Source organism: Canis lupus, chromosome 38 (genome assembly GCF_011100685.1).
Source record: "Canis lupus familiaris isolate Mischka breed German Shepherd chromosome 38, alternate assembly UU_Cfam_GSD_1.0, whole genome shotgun sequence".
Taxonomy (NCBI): Eukaryota; Metazoa; Chordata; class Mammalia; order Carnivora; family Canidae; genus Canis; species Canis lupus.
Window position 1 is genome coordinate 18,052,897 of NC_049259.1, and position 20,016 is coordinate 18,072,912.

The 20,016-nt window shown below is 47.1% G+C and overlaps 1 protein-coding gene across 2 annotated transcripts in view; it reads left to right on the forward strand.

Annotated features, from left to right (window-relative positions):
- The window catches only part of FAM78B (family with sequence similarity 78 member B), an 88,532-nt gene that overhangs the window by 62,694 nt on the left and 5,822 nt on the right, over positions 1 to 20,016 (forward strand). The window contains exon 2 of one of the 2 annotated variants that reach the window (XM_038586212.1): positions 12,702 to 13,636. In XM_038586212.1, coding sequence (XP_038442140.1) covers positions 12,702 to 13,224 — 523 coding nt within the window. In that variant the 3' untranslated portion in view covers positions 13,225 to 13,636. The remainder of the gene's footprint in view (positions 1 to 12,701; positions 13,637 to 20,016) is intronic. The other variant, XM_038586211.1, reaches the window with a different exon arrangement.

Consider the following 20,016-nt stretch of genomic DNA (forward strand, 5'->3'; position numbering starts at 1 on the left):
TTCCAGCTCTTCCCCAGGCTGGAGTCAGTGAGGCTCAGACAGCTCTGGAGTTGGTGGTGCCCCTGAACTCCTGCTCAGACACTTGTGCCTGAGAGCCCTGCTCTGGTTCATCCGTTCATTCATTCCTTTTTTTTTTTTTTTAAGATTTTATTTATTCATGAGAGACACACAGAGAGAGGCAGAGACACAGGCAGGAGGGAGAAGCAGGCTCCCTGCAGGAAGCCCAACGCAGGACCCAATCCAGGGACCCCGGGATCACACCCTGAACCAAAGGCAGATGCCCAACCTGAGCCACCCAGGTGTCCCCATTCATTCATTTAGTTGTAAATATCTAGTGACTTCCTATTCATCTTGGGGAAGATTTAGCAAGTGCATCATTACCAGTATCTCCTTGACCTTGAGGAACTGTCCTCCATGATTGTTCCCAAACCAGATGGGAAGGAATCACAACTACTGTCTAGGCCAACACATATGAAGAGTTCAGAGTTCTGGCCCCAGCCTCCATCAGCATTAGGTCCAGATGTCAGAGTGGATGGCGGAGAGGCTGTCTCCTCCTCGGAGCTGCCTGGGCCCCCCGCCAGCCAGCCTCAGTGTTCCTTGTCTCTGTTGGACACACGTGCCATCATTAGATTCAGCCTCCAGAAAACCAGTTGTGTCTTTATAAACAACAATAAAAGCTGCAGATGTTCTGTGCTAAAAGTGAGTGAGACTGCAGAGCATGCAGGGCCAAGCTGTTGGTTCCTGAGACTGCAGAAATGGGAGGACCCCAAGGTGCCCTCCCCCAGGGACCCACCAGAAGATTCTGAACTAGGACTCTTACTTGAATAACACAAAAATAAATAAGCAAGCCACACTTCCTCCCAGTCAGTGATGGAACAGGAGGAGCAATTGAAGAAGCAAATGAGAAGCAAGGGTTTGGGTGCTCACAGGGTCAGAGGCCTGTCATTGTCCCGGGAGGAGATTCTAGATCATAGGAGTTCCCGGCAAGCCTGGCCTGGGGCTGGGACCAGGCGGGGTGGAGGTAGGAACCATGTCTCCTTCTGCCCCAAATGCACAGGTTGGAGGAGGGCAACCAGCAGATCAGAACCACTTGTCAGGAGCCGCAGCGGCTCCCCCACTGCAGGTGGTGTCAGAGACCCAATCAGGAGGCTGGTGGAACCCTAGAGGGGAGAGTGAATGGGGACCCAAGCCCAGCTTAGATCCAGGGCAGCCACCTGGAGTCCCCAGTGTCTTTGGAGCCCTGGAAACTGTGTGGGGTCCTGTGTTCTGGGAGGAGCAGCTCGTCCCTCAGGAATACCCACTGCATTTCTCTCTTCTGAAATTAGACTTCTTCCCTTTGAGCCCCTGAAAATCCCACTAGCCATCAGCATGAGTGCCTCAATGTGACAGCACCATCCATGAGCTTCACCCCAAGGCACTGGAAGAGGCTGGAGGGGGTGGGGGTGCTACACACTCCAGCCATGGCAGTCAACTGAATCCCCTGCTTTCATCCCTAGAAGCCAGACAAATGATGGACAAGAGGAGAGGGAAAGTGGACATAGGTTTTCTTCCTCTCATTTTGGGATTTTGCTACTACAGATGGATTATTTGTTAAAATTAAGAAAGACATTAGATGGATACACCAAACTGTTAAGAGTAGTTACCTGTGATCACAAGATTATGGGTATTTCCTTTTATCTTTATTTTGTTCTCGTTTAAAAAAAATTAATTCTGGGGCACCTGGCTGGCTTAAATTTTTTTTAAATTTTTATTTATTTATGATAGTCACAGAGGGAGAGAGAGAGGCAGAGACATAGGCAGAGGGAGAAACAGGCTCCATGCACCGGGAGCCCGACGTGGGATTCGATCCCGGGTCTCCAGGATCGCGCCCTGGGCCAAAGGCAGGCACCAAACTGCTGCACCACCCAGGGATCCTTTTTTTTTTTTTTTAATTTTTTTTTAAATTTTTATTTATTTATGATAGTCACACAGAGAGAGAGAGAGGCAGAGACATAGGCAGAGGGAGAAGCAGGTTCCATGCACCGGGAGCCCGACGACCTGGCTGGCTTAGTTGGAGAAGCATGCAACGGGTTGATCTTGATCTCGGGTTGTAAGTTCAAACCCTGCCTGGTATAGAGACCACCTTTAAAAATAATAATCGTTTGTGTTTATTCTGTAATAGGAAGTGATGAGTTATTTAACAGGGTTGCAAATCATGAGTGTGATGTATTTTGGACGTGAGCTGAGCAGGCTGAGGGGTGGGCTGCCATTGACCTGAGGAGGCAGGGCAGGGTGGGGGCTCACACTGACCTGTAGGCAACTCTGGACATTGTACCTGCAAACCAGCCAGATGGTCTTAGAGCCACAGCATGAACTCAAGGCTACATCCCTGGGGCAGCCTTCGAGAGTGGGAGGCAAAACCGTCATTCCAAGGGCAGGAGGAGGTGAGGAACCTCTGAGTGCAAGGAAGCTGTGAGCACTGGAGGCTGGGCACAGACCCCCGCCATGCCTAGCACAGTGCCTGTGCCTGCACAGAGGACACCCTGCTGGCTCGGGACACAGCCTGCACCTGCATACCTGCCCCACAGACATAGGTGAGGACATTCGCCATTTCAGGCTGCCCTGGCCTGCAGCCGTCTGTGAGGAAGGGCGCTTTGCTCCGAGAAGCTCAGAATTGTAGTCGGAGGAGACCCATCCTCACACAAGACCCAGAAGCCTGGCCACTGACCTGAGACTTCAGGCTTTGTCAAATATGGACGAGCCAGCAGAGGCCTCCGAGAACCCAGCTGGGCTAGGGGTCCACCAGAGAAACTGACCTCCAAATAGTGAAGGATAAATAGGTAATAAGAAGGTGTCCCCAATGCTAGTGAAAGCCAGTCTGAGCAGAACATGAGTGTGGCAGCAAGAGAAGCGTTTCACTTAAACATGGAGCCTCTCCCAACACGGAGGCCTCTTTAAAAACACTGGAAATTGCCTTTTCTGCTGTGGGAAAAAATACCTCCCTGCGTGCCAAGAAAAAAGGATGTGGTCAGAAAGGAAGGGGCGGAGGAGGAGGTGGGAGGCTTCTTGGAGTCTGACATAAACAGTGCAGAATGAGGAAAAACCTAATTTTAAAACTTACTCTGTAATCATGGTGCAAACCATCTGAGAATCGGGACCCATGCCAGGGCCAGGGCTGGGACTGGTGTCTGAACAGGCTGAGAGGCTGCCTAGAGGCCGTGGGCGTCTGGACTCACCAGGTGACACGGAGCATTGACTTTGAACTCCTCTTTCCCCACCTCCCACCACAGCCCTCTCCCCAGCCCTGAGCCCTGCCCCCACCTGCTCCTTGGAAGAGGCTTCTCTTCCTTCTCTCCTCTCCCTTAACCCACCTGCCGTGGACTGTTACTTCAGCTTCTCGTGTGGAGGGGCTTCAGGGAAGCAAAGGTGCTGGGCACTGCCTCTGCCAAGTCAGAAGTGACCCTGAGCCACAGACTCTCTGGGACGTGGCACATTGCTCTCCCCAGCCCTAGATGGAGAAAAGCCTGAATCCTCAGAAAGACATGACATTCTCTTTAATTTTCCACATTCTCGAGTGGTAAGGCCGTAGGTCTGAGCCATGAAGAGAGAATCAGGAGCACCTTCCCACCATCAAAGTGCAGTAAAGTTCACCCAGCAGCCAGTTTCCTGTAAGAGCAGGCTCAGCGAGGTGGAGAGACCACAGACTCCCAGAGCAGAGCGTGTGCTATGATCAGGGCTGCTGTCCAGCCTTGGAGCAGGAGCAGGGTCTCCGAGGTCCTCTGTCCTGCCTGCTGCATTAACCCTTTGGTCAGTGGACTTCAGAGATATATATCCAGGCCCCCAGGCAGGAACCTGGGTAGCTAGGGAGGAGGCACTTGGGGAGGGTGAAGGGTGTCTGTTTAGCAGTTATTTAAAAAGGCATTTCAATATTTTAACAACTGGTGTGGTGATAGCGAGCGTCTATCAGATAATATCACCCATGACTATTATTATCATTTTTTTCAGAGCCTTTGGGCCACTGATTTAGTACCAGGGAGTCATTGTGAGGAAAGCATGTGATTTTGAATCAGATCCTGGATTCGCAACTCAGCTCTGCCCATCGCTAGCTGGGTGACCTTGAGCAAGTTCGCTATTGTGTAGTGGAAAGTAGAATGATACCCACTTCATGAGATTGATGTAAGAAGTAGGTGCAAAGCTATTTCTGAGAGTACTTTGTAAATGTTAAGAATGAACAGATGTGAGTAAAAAAGCAAAGCATACAAACCAAAAGAAAATGCTGGTTTGGAGCTGTCCGGGGTTCTGAAGCTCTGGGTCGCCAGCTCTCCCCTCCTCCACTGTCCCCAAGCATTTGTTAGGTCCAAGGCAAGGATGCAAATATAGGCCCATATGCCTTATTTCTAAATATTAACTTTAATTCTAAGTAAACTAATGAAAGCGAAGGGCGTAAGTCAGACTAGCAGTGCTAAATCACATGAGGTCTGTCCTCCTACCTTGACAGATACACCTTTAGAACCGCCTAGAAAGCAAGGTTCAAATTTCAAATTCTTGGACTCCTCAAAGTTCTGTACTGGAGTGTAGCAGCAAAGGAATAGCCAACCCCCAGCTGGCCCCACTCCTCTTCCCGCCCTGGCTCGTTACCCTTTGGAGGGATATGGACCATCACACATATGCATGTGGATGCTTAACACACATGTCCGAACTCCATGCGCACCCCCAACAAACAGCGAGCTCTGGCTCGCACCGGTGGAGTGGACTGCTCTTAGGAAGACAGACCAGGGGAAAGGCCTGCATCAACCCTGGAGGCATGTTTGGGGCCATTTGGACTGGGAATACTGAGATCTCAGATACCTAGACTGGTCCAGAAGGAGGGGCACGGGCTCCAGGTGGGCATGTCTTCTTAGCCCCACAGGTCCCTTGCTCAACGTGGACTGGCATTACCAGAAGACACCAGAGTGGGTCCCTTAAAGCAAAGCTTAGGGCCAAGCAGGGGCTCCTCTCACCTGGGCTGAGGGGTGGTGTCATCTTGGATCCCAGGGCCTCCCTGGGAGCTTGAAACAGGCTTGAAACCACCCATCAATCAGGAGACATCCATGTCAGCAGTGCCTCTGAACACCTGCCTCTCCCTGCCCTCAGAAGTGCTGCTGTTGTGCCCCCCTCCCCCCAGTGACCACAAGGCTTCAGAGAGAGCAAAATAAGGCTCCTTCAGAGAGGCTGCTCTGCCCCTCATGGGCACTGGGAGAACTGGCTGGGTCTGGGTGGAATCTGGACCTCAACCCAGGGACCACTTACTTGAATGAAATGCTTCCCATGAGCTTGTTTGAATAAAATTTGCCTTTTTCTTCTAAAGATTGGGATGCAGAAAGCATGAAGGTTGCAAAAATCGATGTGTTCATTATTAGCTCCATTGGTGAGGCCATTAGCTGTGAGCTTTGGGTCAATGACTGATTGTCTAAAATGAAAACACCGTGTTTATCACTGTGAGGAGAGGGTTGTAGAAGGAGGGGAATGAGAGGAGGACCTAATGTGGACCTAGTGTGTTAGAGTTTACAAAGTATCTGCCCGCATACCGTCACTCCATTTGATCCTTGTAACACCTCTGAGAAGGAAGAGGCCTGGAGTTACTTTCCTTCCCATTTTACACATGAGGAGCCTGAGGCTGACCGGAGCAGCCTGTCTGAGCCCAGCCAGCTGTTACCTTGGGACTGACACCCGAGCCCCTGAGAGCAGTGTTCATGCATGCTCCACTCACCATGGCCAAGACTTCCAAGAGAAAAAAAAAATGAGATCAAGAATTTATTTAAGGTTAAGATTAAGGAGCTTTCCCACACGTTTGGTGAAGGAGAGAAAGTAGGCTTTGAGGTCAGAGAGACCTGACCCCAGATCCTGGTGCTGCCCTTCCTATCGATAGGCCCTGGTACGTTTTACTCTGAGCTTTTTTTCCTTGTGTGTGACCAGCGTAATCATCATCCCTGCCTCACATGGTTGCTGTCAGGTACTTGCCAATGGAAAGGTCAATGGTTGTTAGTTTCCTTCTTTCCCAACCCTGCCCCCATCTCTCTTCCTTACTGATACCTAAAGTCAGATCTCAATTCCTTGTGCCACACGCCATGCTCCATACTTTGCACTCACTACCTTACTTAATGCTCACATCAAGTAAATCCTATTACTGTGCCTGTTTTGTAGACAGGGGGACTGGTACAGAGAGGGCAAATGACTTGCCTAACTGACACAGCCAGTAGGTGGTAGCACTCGGTTTACAAGCCAAGGCAGCCTGGCTCCAGAAATCCCTTTCTCGGCTACTCTGCCCAACCAGTTCTCCACCTCACTCTCCTCTCACCTTTGTTGCCCAACTTCTTGAAGGAATTACCTGAACTTCCAGTTTTTTCTTGTGCCTGTCCATTCCCTCTGTAACCCCTTACAGGATGGTCTCTACCAGCAGATCTTCCCTGCTGTCTTGGTAACTAACAAATCTCTTCAGTTCATGTAGCTTTTGACAACAATGACTTCCTGAAATTCTCTTGACTTTGGAAGTGAGTTGTCCCCATTTGCTGGCTCTTCTGCTTCTTAGATTCCTCTTTGTCTCCTGTCCATCTGAATGGGCCTCCTAAGGTGTCTCTTTCATCCCCAGTGATCTCACCAGCACCATCAGGTCAGCTGATCCTCTCCATGCAGATAGTTGCCAAATTGACACCTTTAACTCTGACTTTCTCCTAGGCTCTAAGACCCAACTATGCAATTCCACAAAAGCAACGCCTCCCCGTTAAAACTCAGTCTTTTCCTGTCTTTCACTTAAGATCATTTCAGTACTTACCTATTCAACAGATAATTCAACATAATTTTATGTGCTGGGCACGGTTCCAGGCACTGGAGATATGTCAGTGAATAAAACAGGAAATTCCTGCCTTCTGTGGAGTTACATCTGGGGAGTAGGGTGATAGGAGAGAGACCATAAGCAAAGTAAGTAATACAGTGTATTAGACAGTGGAGAAAAATAGAGTCAGAGGATGGGGAGTGCTGGGGCAGAAAGTTGTGATTTTAAATATGATTGACAGGAAAGTTTGCACTGAGAACATGATACTTGAGCCAGGAATAATGCAGGCAGGCAAGGGAGAGCAAGCCCTGAAGAGCCTGAGAGAAGAATGCTTCAGATAAAATGAAAATAAAGTGCAAACTCCCATGAGGGGGGAGTTGGCCTGGCATGCTCAGTGGGCAGCACAGAAGCCAGAATGGGCAAAGTGAGAAAAGTTGATGGCCAAGAGGAAATGGAGAGCCAGTTCATGTAGAACGTGGGCTTTTCCTGAGTGGCTTAGGAGCTGTGGAATCATTTTGGGCAGAGGAATGACATAATTTCACATTTGTTTAACAAGATCACTGTGATTGCCATGTTGAAAATAGACCAGAGTAGTAGAGCGGAGGTTTTAGCAAGGAGACTAGTTAGGAGGCTAGGGCAGCAATCCAGGAGGGACAGCTGTAGCGTGGATCAGGGTAGTGGCAATGGAGGTGATGGATGGGCAGGAGTTGAACTGTGGATAGATTTTGATGGCATCAACAGGATTTGTCAAGAGGATGTGGAATGTGAGTATGGCCAAGAGTGATTTCAAAGTTGTTGGCAGGTAGACAGCAGGGTATGTGAATCTGGAGCTCAGGAGAGCAATCTGGACTGGAGATATAAATTTGGAGATCATCAGAATGTAGATGGTACTTACAGTCATGAGGCTAGGTTCACCAAGGGAACGTAAGTAGATAGAAAGAAGAGGACCAAAGACTGAGACCTGGTGCCCTCCAAAGGTAAAAGGTTAGGACCTGAAGCAGAATCAGCCAAGGATGGTGAGGATGAGATCATGAGACACAAGGGCAGCAGGAGTTATGTGTGTGCTACACATCCATGCCCATGCCACCATGGGCAAGGATGCAAAGACAAACATGACTCCATCTTCACACCCTCATGGAGGAGTCAGGATTTTACACTCTTAAATACCACTGTGGGCAGGTCCAGGGATGGCTGTGGAATGACGGAGGCAGTGAGACCACACCTTCTTACTTCTGAGAATTATTACACACACACACACACACACACACACACCAGTCGACTGTGCGTGGCTCTTCTGCGTGACTGTTTTACTTTATCCTATGTGATAGGCAGTCAGTTACCAAGCCATAGAGTATCTACTTTTGCAGTATCTCTTATATATGGCCCCTCTCCTCTGTTCCTTCCAGCCTATATGGAAGCCTCACTACAGATCACCCAGAATGTTGCAAAGGCTCCTGAACATCCTGGATCCCTCCTGCTAGTCCTCTGATTTTCCTTCTTACATCACTCTTCTTCCTGGCACATGGTCTCCTGCTCAAAAGTCCCACCACCCCTGGGATGAAGCCCAGAGCCTAAGCCCATTACTTAAGGCTACTTCACAGACTGACGCTGCTCTGCCCACCCAGCCTTGTCTCTACTCTTCCCAGGTGGCCCCTGTTTCCTGGACACTCCATGTTCATGCTTACAGCTAACACGTTTGCCCATAGTAGAACCTCCAACCAGGGTGTGCTTTTCTTTGCTCCCTACAGCTCGTAGGCCATTTTCTCAGCAAAGCTCTCCCCCTATAGTCTGCGTGGATGTCCATGTCTCCAATGTCCCATATCACTCCAAGTCTGTGTTGTCCATTTTTGTATGTAGGTATATGATGGCATAAACAATCACTAAATATATTTATATTCACCAGTTCATTCATTTTTATCTGTGTGTAGCTTGTCTGTATCCCCCTCAAGGATAAATAACTTTCAGTGTTAAGCATGGTGCTATTCTAATAATAAAATACATGAATAGTAGATGTCAGGGTTTTTTTAAGGTGAAGGAATATATAAAGGGTAAAACTGTGATAAAGCACCTTGTTGTATACAAGCTCCAGGTAAATAGGCATGAAAGTGATTAAAAGAAAATATTCATTCCTTCAACAAAAATGTATCAAGATTTACTATATGCCAACAATGTGCTAGATGCTAATGATTAAAAAATAAGCCACAATCCCAAGCCTCAAGGAAATCATAATCTAACAGGGAAAACAGACACATAAGCAAATAATTATAATATAAACTGGTACCTGTAAAAAGCTGGATATATCCACGGGAGCATGGAAGAGAAGGCTTCCTGGAGGAGATGATGCAAGTAATGATTCTCAAAGGACAAGTAGAGCCAGTGTGACTTTAGCAGGGGAAAGAATGTTTCAGGTAGTGGGCATGGCATGAGCAAAAAAGGAAGAGGTGAATACAGCATGGTGTGTGGAGTGGGGAGACCAGACCATGGAGGGCCTTATTTTAAGAAAATTGAATCTTATCATGTGGGTGATGCCAGGGATGCCGATATAGAGGAGCTCTTGAAGGGTGTTAGGTGTAGAAAGGACAGAATCATGGTCAGAATGTTTGAACACTAGAGCAGCTAAAAGATAAATTTGAAAGGGCTCAAAGTTGGATACAGAGAAGGCAGTGATGGACCATTATCAGTAGACCAGGTGGGAGATGGCAAGGGCTTGAATTTAAATGAGGGCAGTAGGCAGCCCAGGTCGCTCCGCAGTTTAGTGCTGCCTTCAGCCCAGGGCCTGATCCTGGAGACTCGAGATCAAGTCCCACATTGAGCCCAATGTGCTCCCTGCATGGAGCCTGCTTCTCCCTCTGCCTGTGTCTCTGCCTCTCTGTCTCTCTCTCTCTGTCTCTTTCTCTCTCTCTCTCTCTCTCTCTCTCTGTCTCTCTCTCTCTCTCTCTGTGTCTCTCATGAATAAAGAAATAAAATCTTAAAAAAAAAAAGTAGTCCTCTTAAATGGTCACAGAGTGACTCCAGAGTACTATGACTCTTGGAACTTATCAGGGACTTCTTTGACAACCATTACCAAAGCCAGTTTATCAGCTACATAAACCAGTCATGCACTGTATAGGCATAACTCTTTGGGGGGAGACCAAAAAAACACCACTACCTTGAATGCACATTAGTACCATTTTTCATAAATCAAAAATGCATTTTTGAAAAAGAAACCTATTCACTAGACTTAAGTCATAATCAATTTTTGTTACTTCCAAAACCAAACCTTCTCTTAATGATGGAGTCCTTTGGTCCCTGGGGCTGTGGGAGAGAATATGCTTCAGACCCAAAGGATTCCCAATAGAGCAGTGTCAGAAGTCACAGCAGTGCAGATGGACGGAGTACGTAGGCTCCCAAGATCACCACGCCCATTAGCTACACTCAGCTAGGGGCCTTTGTTTTCGATGTGATGATTAAGACGCTTGTTTAATTTCTCTATTCCACAGAATCCTCCAAGAAAAGGGTATCTTCCTTCTCTCTCAAGACAGGCACAAGAGTGCCACATACTGTATTATCTCTGTTTGCAGAAAATCTGGGACCAAGCTAAGCTTTGTAAATTTCTCACATGACTGACCTCTAGAACCCTAGGCTTAAGTCTGCTCACATAGCTCTAGGCAGGAAGGTGGGGACAAAAATATGAACTGTGAAAACTCTATAGACAAAGTATCTTCATCAACCAGCAAGATAGCCAGTCCTGAAAAGGACAGTGTTATAACGGAATCAAAAACAGAATCAACCAGAATGAGAAAATTCCCCAATGCAATATGCCACAGTTGGCAGTGTCTAAGAGAGGAGAACAGGTACAATTTTACACTGCTGAGAATACTTGCCCTCCTGCCCCCCAAAGGAACCCAAAGCAGGCCCGGTCACTGTAACTTAAAGGGAAAACAGAGTTGAGGCAACACAGAAAGTAAATGCCTAGTGACTTACTAATTGTCTTCACACTTTGGCTGGGGGCAACAAGCTGACTCCAGTCTGGCCATTTCCTCAACCCAATAAGCTGATTGGGTCTCACCCGACCTCTGACCCATATGTCATTATCTCCTGTTCAAACAACATTTACACCCTTTTGTACAGGAAGACACAGCTGTGGCATTACTGGGGGAGCTACTCATCAGTGTGGCTACAATGAGCATGTGCAGCAAAATGGGCTCTCTCTGACTTTCTGCTTGAGTTCATTTTCTTCTTCTTCATTTCTGCCAATCATGATACATTGCAGTTACTCCCAGCAGTTACCAAGGGCATGGAGACAGGAGAAAAGGTTCTTGCAGCTGTGGGATCACCTCCTCTCCAGGCAGCCCTGCCTTCCTTTCTCTTCAGATTGGGGCTGACTAGCACAGGGAGTGCTGTGGGGATGAGCCAGGGGCAGCAGTTAGTATCTCCATGTCCCGGTGTGATGATCAAGGATGCTGAGACATTTCAGCATCAACTTGACAATGCAGCTCTCTCTTAAGCTATTCTTATAAAGCCCTGTAGGACCTTCTGTCACTTCCTAAGAGGACAAACTTTATATCAAACAAGGCTACCACGTCGTAGCTGATGAATGGAGCATCTCATTTTTTTAAATTATTAAATTCTTCTGCAGTGTCACTGAGAGTCATTCCCAGTCCCAGCAGTGGATATTTGGAGAATAAATAGGCAGGCTCAGCTGACTAAACTTCTGCTTCTATCTGGGTTCAGTCCAGCTCCCTGTGGCTGCTCTGGGAGCTGCAAGCACACTGGACAGCCTGAGTCCCCTTCACTCGGGTTTTCTCCAGAACCATGAAAGGGCATTTCAGGAGTGGTAAGGTGTAGTGGTCAAAAGCATAGACTTTGGAATCGGATAACTCCCAACTCCAGCTCTCACAATCTGTAGAACCCCTGATGTGGACCTTAACATCTTTATACCTCCATCCTCTCATGTGTAAAATGGAAATAGAAATTCATTCATCTTGTGGAATACTTTGTATATTAACTGAGATAACATAATTAAAGTACTTAGCACGGTGGTTAGAATAAAGCAAGTGCTCAATAAGTTATCAGCAATGATGATGGTGCTGGTGCTAGTGGTGGTGGTGATGGTGATAAATGATGAGCAGGAGTGGATAGACATGGGTTAATACATGCGCTAATGTCAGGGGCAGCCAGGAGTTGCAAAATATCCAGAATGGCAAGTTTGCTAACCTAAGCAATTGGACTTCCAGGCTGGACCTGAAGTCAGTGGGAGAACAGCACATTACAGTGTGTATGCCTGCCTACGGCACAACATCCGCATTGAGGTGGTTTCCAAGGTGACCTAAGTTATCTCCTTGTATCATCAGTTTCAACGTCTATTTTCCAAGTGCTAGATGTGTCTAGGACTAGAATTTAAGCAACCTTCTTTGTTGAGTAGAAATTCTACTACTCTGATTTCCTGGGAAACTCTTGTAACCCTTGACTTTGCCTCCTTTTGCCCTCCTCTCCACCTGATGTTTCCTTCCAAGTACTTAAAATTGTCACCATCTCTTCCCAACAAACAACCCTTACACGTACTCATAATTCGCAAGAAAGTGGTTCTTGCAGTGGAATGCCTCTAAAGAGCTGATTACAGTTAACACCATCCCAACTAGTTGATGCCTCTGTGGGGCTCACAAATGCCTCTTTGAGCTTCCTGTTTCTAGTTGGACGAGCTCCGATTTTATTTAACTTGTTTCAGTATTGCTTGTTAATCTTTGTATTGTTTAGATTTGCCCCTCTGTAATCTCGGAGCAGCACAGCATAGAACCTTCTGACCTGAATTCCCCTCTGAGCTTCCCATTTTGCCCAATTTGACTGTGTTAGTAAGTGGTGGGCACCTCTCCAGCTTTTGAAAAATTCATTTAGCCTCTTCTTTTCTTGTGCATCTCTTCTGCTTTGCCAGGTCAAGCTGGGAACTACCTGACTTGAGGGAAGGGAGAGTAAAAGCCATCAGTGACTCAGATGGGGTGAGCTACCCTTGGTACGGGAACACCACAGAAACTGTGACTCTGGTTGGTCCCACCAACAAGATCTCCAGGTTCTCCGTCAGCATGAATGACAACTTCTACCCAAGTGTGACGTGGGCAGTGCCAGTGAGTGACAGCAATGTGCCACTGCTCACAAGGATCAAGAGGGACCAAAGTTTCACTACCTGGCTGGTGGCCATGAATACCACCACAAAGGAGAAGATCATTCTACAGACCATCAAGTGGAGGATGAGGGTGGACATTGAGGTGGACCCTCTTCAGCTCTTGGGGCAACGGGCCCGGCTGGTGGGCAGGACTCAGCAGGAGCAGCCCCGGATCCTGAGCCGGATGGAACCCATCCCCCCCAATGCACTAGTGAAACCCAATGCCAACGATGCCCAGGTCCTCATGTGGAGGCCCAAGCGAGGACCACCTCTGGTTGTGATCCCTCCTAAGTAGAAGCAGACTGGCCTGACTGTGTGTGGAGCACATGACGCTATGACACGCAGTGAGGTTGCCAGGGGTGGCAGGAGCCAAACTGAGTTTCTGAGCCAAAGCAGACCTCTTGGTTTGCCAGCCTTTGCAGCCACTTATGAAGAGTAGGGCTGCTTCTTGGGTGGTAGAACCATAATCCTTAGGAAAAGTCCCTTCTTTTTAGGAATAAAGAAATCACTGATATGACAGACTTGCTGTGATTACCATGCAAGTAGCCATATTTTGGAGCTGACCAGGATGATTCTTTTATCTGAACTATTGACCATTTCTTTCCTGTGAGATGCAGGGGATGGAAACAAAATTAAACAGTGCCTGTGGCAAATGCTGCTTCCCAACCAATTAGAAGTGGGAGTGAAAACATCTACACCAGGTGTTTGTAAGACAGACAGTCCCATTGTCTGACGGGAGGGTGCTCGGGGAAGGGGGTGGAATGAAAGGTAGTGAAGAGAATGGGGAGAGGAAGGAATATGTTGTTATTACAAATTAATACCTATGAACTTATTAGTAGACAATCAGACTTTCAACATACTCAATGGAATGAAAGGTACACTTGGAGAACTAGAGCCTCCTGGGAACTGTCCAAGGTTCTGATGTGAACAGACAGGTGGTGCCTCGATGGTTCCATCTACCCACCTCTTCCCAAAATCTGATTGTTCCGAGTATCCTTAATCACAGTATTTGGATAGACAGTTCCTGTATTCTGCAGAAGCTATGGTATTTGGGGCCTTCACCATGTTTTTAGTGAAACCTTATTTGTGATTTTGTTTACAGCTGCTTATCCTGTTCCCATTACCAGCCCTAAGTTTACAAAAAAAGATAATTGTTTATAAACCTTGGAATCCACGTAGGATTTCAAGAACATTTGAACAAATAAGATTACTATTTTCATTCTTTTGGGGTCTTTTTAGCTTCTGAATGATGTGAAGGTACAGAATGCACATATGTATATTCATGCACACATGCAAGCATACGTGCCAGGCTGCTGATAGCGTGACTAACACATTTGCCAGCAGTACCTACATATGTACTTGTGGCCCAGTACACATACTTCCTATATGTTTATTTTAGCTCGGGTTTCACAGAAGCTCAACTTTAACTGCATGAGCATTTGTGAGGAAGTGCTTCATAATGCTTAACTTCAGAGCTCTTTAATGAAAATCTGAGCTGCTCACATTGTGCAAGACTGTATGGCTGAGATCCAACCAGCAAGGATGAGAGACCATATTTCCTTTAGTCAGGCCAATATCATAAGTTTTAAAGAGTTTCCAGTCTTTATAGTAAGGATTTTTTCCAGCTCTTCTAGCTTACATCACCCCAAAAAGAGCCTTTCCTTTTATTCCCAATCATGCAAATTGTGATACACACACACACACACACACACACACACGTATGGTTTCTTCATTCAAAATCCCCCAAGCAAAATAATTATAAAACTGTCACAATGTCATTGTGGGTTTTATGGATGGATACTGGCATCCTAATTTCAGAGGCCAAAGAGTAGAAGTTCAGAGGAATTATCACAGCCCTATGGTTGGCTCCAGTGATGTCTCCAGAGTCTAAGAATGGAGAAGGAAAAGCAGAAGAACCTTTTTTTATTATTTTTATCAAAAATGCAATTAAGTCTAATTTCTCTCAGGTTCCTGTCCCAGGGGATGGTGCTTATTTGCAAGAGAGGGTTCACAGATCCACTTGAAATCATGTAGTGTTAACCTCACACCCCAACCACCAACTCTTCTCTTATAGATTAGTTATTGATGGCAAGCTGAGCTATTTATAGCAGCACATTAATGACACATCAGTGACTCACAGAAGACCTGGAGACATTCCATTTTAAAATAATTCAGCTGTTACATTTGGATTCCACTGTCCTTCCCATGCTTCCTCACTTTTTATGGGAGCTCCAAAGAGCTCCATTGCTGAAATAAAGCTGCCTATTTTCCACTCTGATGTCCAAAACAACAAACCCTCCCTCGGATTGATTTAGATGCCACCCTTATGGGATGCTGGGACACTGATCCTGGAATCTCACCCGTGGGGCCCTATCCTGAGAAAACCTGATATTTAAAAATCCAAAATTGTAACAAACAACTGATTAATGAGAAATGATCATTATAATTACATAATCTGACACAATATTTCTGTTTTTAAATTCCCCTTGCCCATCCATTAAAACAAGATATGACTTCCACAATCATATTTATATATAGCATAACTTTTTCAAGGGCGTATCTGTATAAAGCAAGGGATAGCATACACAGCTAGACTTGTCCCTGCTGAAAAGAAATGACCTGGCCAGTTTTCTGGAAAATTATGTAATAACAAAATGAGAAAAATAGCGAGGAAAGTGCTTATAAAAGTTAACAGCCCTTGGGCAAATGTACATTATGATTATTGTCGGTGATACTGTTGAGAGCTGTGCAGTTGGGTCTCTTGGTTCTGGAATGATCCTGGAAGAATGCTCCATTGCCCCGCAGCTGATTATTTTAAAGTTAAAGTGGTTTTACAATGAAACAATCCCTTTTATTTCTGTGATCCTTAGATCGTTACCTTTCAGCTTAGTCAGGATATTGCCAAATGAAAGGCTGTCCTCCAAGAGAGAATTCACCTTGAAATCTCTGTTGGGGTCACCCCACCCTCCCAACAGGCTTTTCTTCCCCTGAGAGTCCCTGGGTCTGATGCCAGATGCCATCAGTTTAGAGAGGTTCATTCGGTGCCTTGATCAGGTTTTAGTTGGTGGTCTTAGGACTGTACTTGAATTCTGAACACACACATATGCAATGGTCTCTGGTGGCACAAGAGCTTTTAATTCCCTGTGGAAAAGAGCATTTTGTCAGGTAATAAATCTTAAATGGCGTCACCTTTGAGATCTTTTCTTCTGCAATCTCAAGGAAATTGAGGTCCACTTAAATTAGCTCATCTATTCAGGGTCACAGACCTAATTAGCAACAGAGCCAAGAGAAGAACCTGGGTCTCCCAAATCTCCTAGCACAGCCTGGGCACACTTACCAGAGACCCACGGTCCTCTCCTGTCTCCATCCCTGAACCGTTTACCCTCCCAGCACTAGAGACGATTGAATTCATCCTTTAAAAAATAGGGTAAGATCTTTGTTACCATTATGTCAAAAAATGAATATTCCAGACTCCCTTTTTTCCATGACAGCTGCTTTGAGATTGAACTCTTAATCCAGGCCCTTTGCAGCATGGGTTTTATATTCCCAGGTCAGTGCCTTGGTCCACAGCCCATTGGAAGGCTGGAGGCTAGTCCTCTCTCCATCCTGTGGGCCTTTTTACAACCCCCTATCTCCTGGTGCTAAGAATAATATCTCATAGGTCAAAATCATGTTCTAAGCAGCAATTCTGAGCAGTAAAATAAAGGAACTGTGATTTATATTTATGAAAGCCTTCCACTTGCATCTTCTCATCCCCAGTCTTATGGCGAGTGTAACATTGTTGTTGATATTACTATCTCCATTTTACAGACAATGAATTGAGATCCAGAAGAGTTAAGTGACTTATCCATGGGTACACAAATAGGAGAAGTTAGGAACTAGGATTCAAACTGGGATATTTGGCTCCAGATCCCACGTGAGGACACCGTACTGCTCAGCCTCCCTGGGTGTTCCCTGCCTGGAGGGCACAAAAGAGAACAAAGCAAGGGAGAAAGCAAGTCACTTGCACCTACACGGTCCTGTTGTCCCTACCAACTATTAAGTGGATATATTAAAAATAAGAGGATGAACACTGTTTTCTTATGCAGAGAACTTGGTAATCCCCAGGGAAACTGGCCTCCCAAAAAATGCCTGTTAGGGGCTGCAGTGTGGGGGCACTGCTGTCACTTGGTCGCTTCTAGCACAGCATGGTAATTAGTAGAGTAGGAAATGTGCTCTCCTGGTCTCAGAACCCCTTAAACACCCTGTAAGCACAAAAGGAGGAGGAAACTATGCATCCCGCAGCTAAGGGTCCCAGCTGAGCAAGGCCCGGCCACCCGCCACTCCTCAACGCAGCAGGAGCAGCCCGTGGGGCGGAAGCAGTGCAAACAATGGTTTCTGAGCTCTGGTTGGCACACTGAGCCATTCTTGTTAGAACTGAGGGCACAATTAAACATTACCAGAGCCAGCTCCCAACTGAGTTGCAAAGAAAGATGTAAACACACACACTCGCACGGACCCACTACACTCACACACTCCTCAAGCTGAAAAGAAAATTAATCAAAAAACCCAATGAACGCCTGAACTCTATAATTAAGCCTAAATGATCCTCAGATAGAAAGGGAGCTGAGTGAGCAAGCTCAGTGCACACAGATATTTTTACCCCAGAGTCTTACTGCCATTAATTTCTTTTGAGATCTGGAGTACATCTGGTTCCAGTTTCCCTGGTAGGACATCTGCCTATGGAGGGCCTGCAGGAGCATTGCCAGCTCAGTGGCCGGAGGACAGCCAAGGTTGTTTGGTCATCCTCAAACACTTTTATGGGAGTGCGTCTGGGGCGATGAGCGCCATTGCCCTCGGTGAGCAGCCCTGCTCCCTCCCACGGTGGATCCAACCCTAACTTCAATCCTGCTAACAATCCCTTCCAGGTGCACCATGCTTAACAGCTTACAAAGGGTTTTTACTGCCCTTTACACAAAGTAAAAAAAAAAAAAAAAAAAACTCTGTTGAAGACAGGAAATCTTAGTTTTAGCCTTATCTTTCTATCCTTATTATTATTAACAACATTGATTCCCATTTGATTTGATTGACTCCCATGCTACACTTTGCACAGCACCAACACAAACATTCTGTCATTTTGTTCTCAATTACCCTGTAAGAGCTGCCTTATGTCCCCATTTTACAGATGAGGGATTTGAGGAGAAAGGTCAAGTGACCTGTCCAAGGTCACCTTGATGTTAGTGCGTGGAAGACTTGAGCTTCAGTCTTCTGGCTGCATATTTTTACTCCATTCTTATGGAATATTCTTTCCCTTGTTAAATGCAAGCATTTTTCTGTTTGTGTAGTTACTGCCGTTCCTTGGGCAGGGTTGACTAACTAGGAGATGGAGTCTTTGCAGGGGTGCAAAGATTGATCCTTTTTGATTGATCTCTGAACTCAGTTTGACAAGACGGAATCAGCTCACCTGAAGGGTCTGGGTTCAACTATTGCAGGCTCTATGGCTTCAGGGGATTTCCCTCCTATTTCTCATCGGAAGGGAGGCCCATTTGGGTGCTCTGATGTTGGAGGTCAGAGCCCAGGACCTCAGCGTGACTCGCGATCCAGCTGCTGAACTAGACCTTAAGCAAATCATTTAATTCACCTGGGCTTCTGTTGCCTTTTCCGTTAACTGAGCTACTAATACCCAGTCAACATCACAGTCAGGAAGACACAGTAGGATGATATCTGGAAACACTCCCAAAATTTCTAACCTGATGCCTGTTGTAAGGTATTGTCACATCGGCAGAATCACACAGCCCAGAGCTAGCTGCACGATCTCAAGTTTCATCTACTGGGAAGCCCAAAACCATTTTCAGGAAACCCACTCTTCCTGCCAAGTAAGCCTGACCTCACTGGAGGGTGATGGGCTTTGAGCTCCCCCTGCCCCCAAACACTTTGCTAGAGAGGCCTGGACCCTGGCAGTCAGAAAAAGAAAGGAGACCACTAGGTAGCCCTGCAGAAAAGAGCTCCGGGCAGGATTTGTAGCTACAACTCCAAGAAGCCTTTTGGCAAGGAAAGGATGCTGAACATCAGATCTGGGCCAGACTTGAAATCCCAGCACACTTTGCCTGGTTTAAGTCTCCTGGAGAAGCCAGCCAGGGGCAGTGGCATTTTTCCTGTTGTGAGCTCAGGCAAGAGACAAAGGCAGAAAATGAGAATAATAATTTTACACACACACGCACACCTCTTTTGTGAGTTGCACTGATACAGAGGCAGAAAGTAATTATGTATATAGTGTGTGTGTTGGAGCTGGGGGGGATCAACACACACTGGCCACTGGCCTGTCTACACGGTCTCCGATGCCCCAGATCTTGGCTAGGACTCCACAGTTTGGAGGTTGCATTACAGATTTGGCCCTGACAGTACACATAAAAAAAGGTTATACTTCTCCAAATGTTCCGCCCCCCCAGGCTGTCCCACCACGTGGCAGGCATGTTTGTAATGGCCCTTCTCTCTCTGCCCACCCTGCCTGCTGTGGCCGCACGTGGACCAGCCACACAGCTTGCCTCAGGTCTGCTTCCCAAGGCCCCTGGCCCCACATGCCACTGCGCCTCTCTCCCAGCTGGGCCCAGCAGTACAGGCCCCCTGAAGAGAGAGGTCATCTTGCACCACCGCTCCCCTGCCGCCCCGGGGAGTGGTCCAGAAGAGAAGCCACCCACTCTTCTCACCAGGATAAAAATTAAGCCAGGCCTCTGGGCAGCAGGCCACATGGCCACACACAGGAGCCTGTCCCGGCCACACACAGGAGCCTGTCCTGGCAGCCAGGCTCCCAGGAGTCCTTAGCTACCCAGAAGATGTGGCTCAACCCTTACAGCCACAGAGTGCTGCGTCAGAAGTGTCCAGGAGAATGGAGAATAGACATTAGCATTATAGGCAGGAGGCCGGACTACTTTGCCTCAGGCCAGGGCCGGGGTGAGGGTGAACCAGCCAAGGTGCCCAGGGTACCGAATCTCAGAAGGCCCTTGATGCGGGTTTGTACAAAGGCCGACTCCACACCTGCTGAGAGTGAACGCCCTGCGGTGTCTGCCCGGGACACCTGCTTCCCTCACCCTGCTCCCAGCCCTGCTCT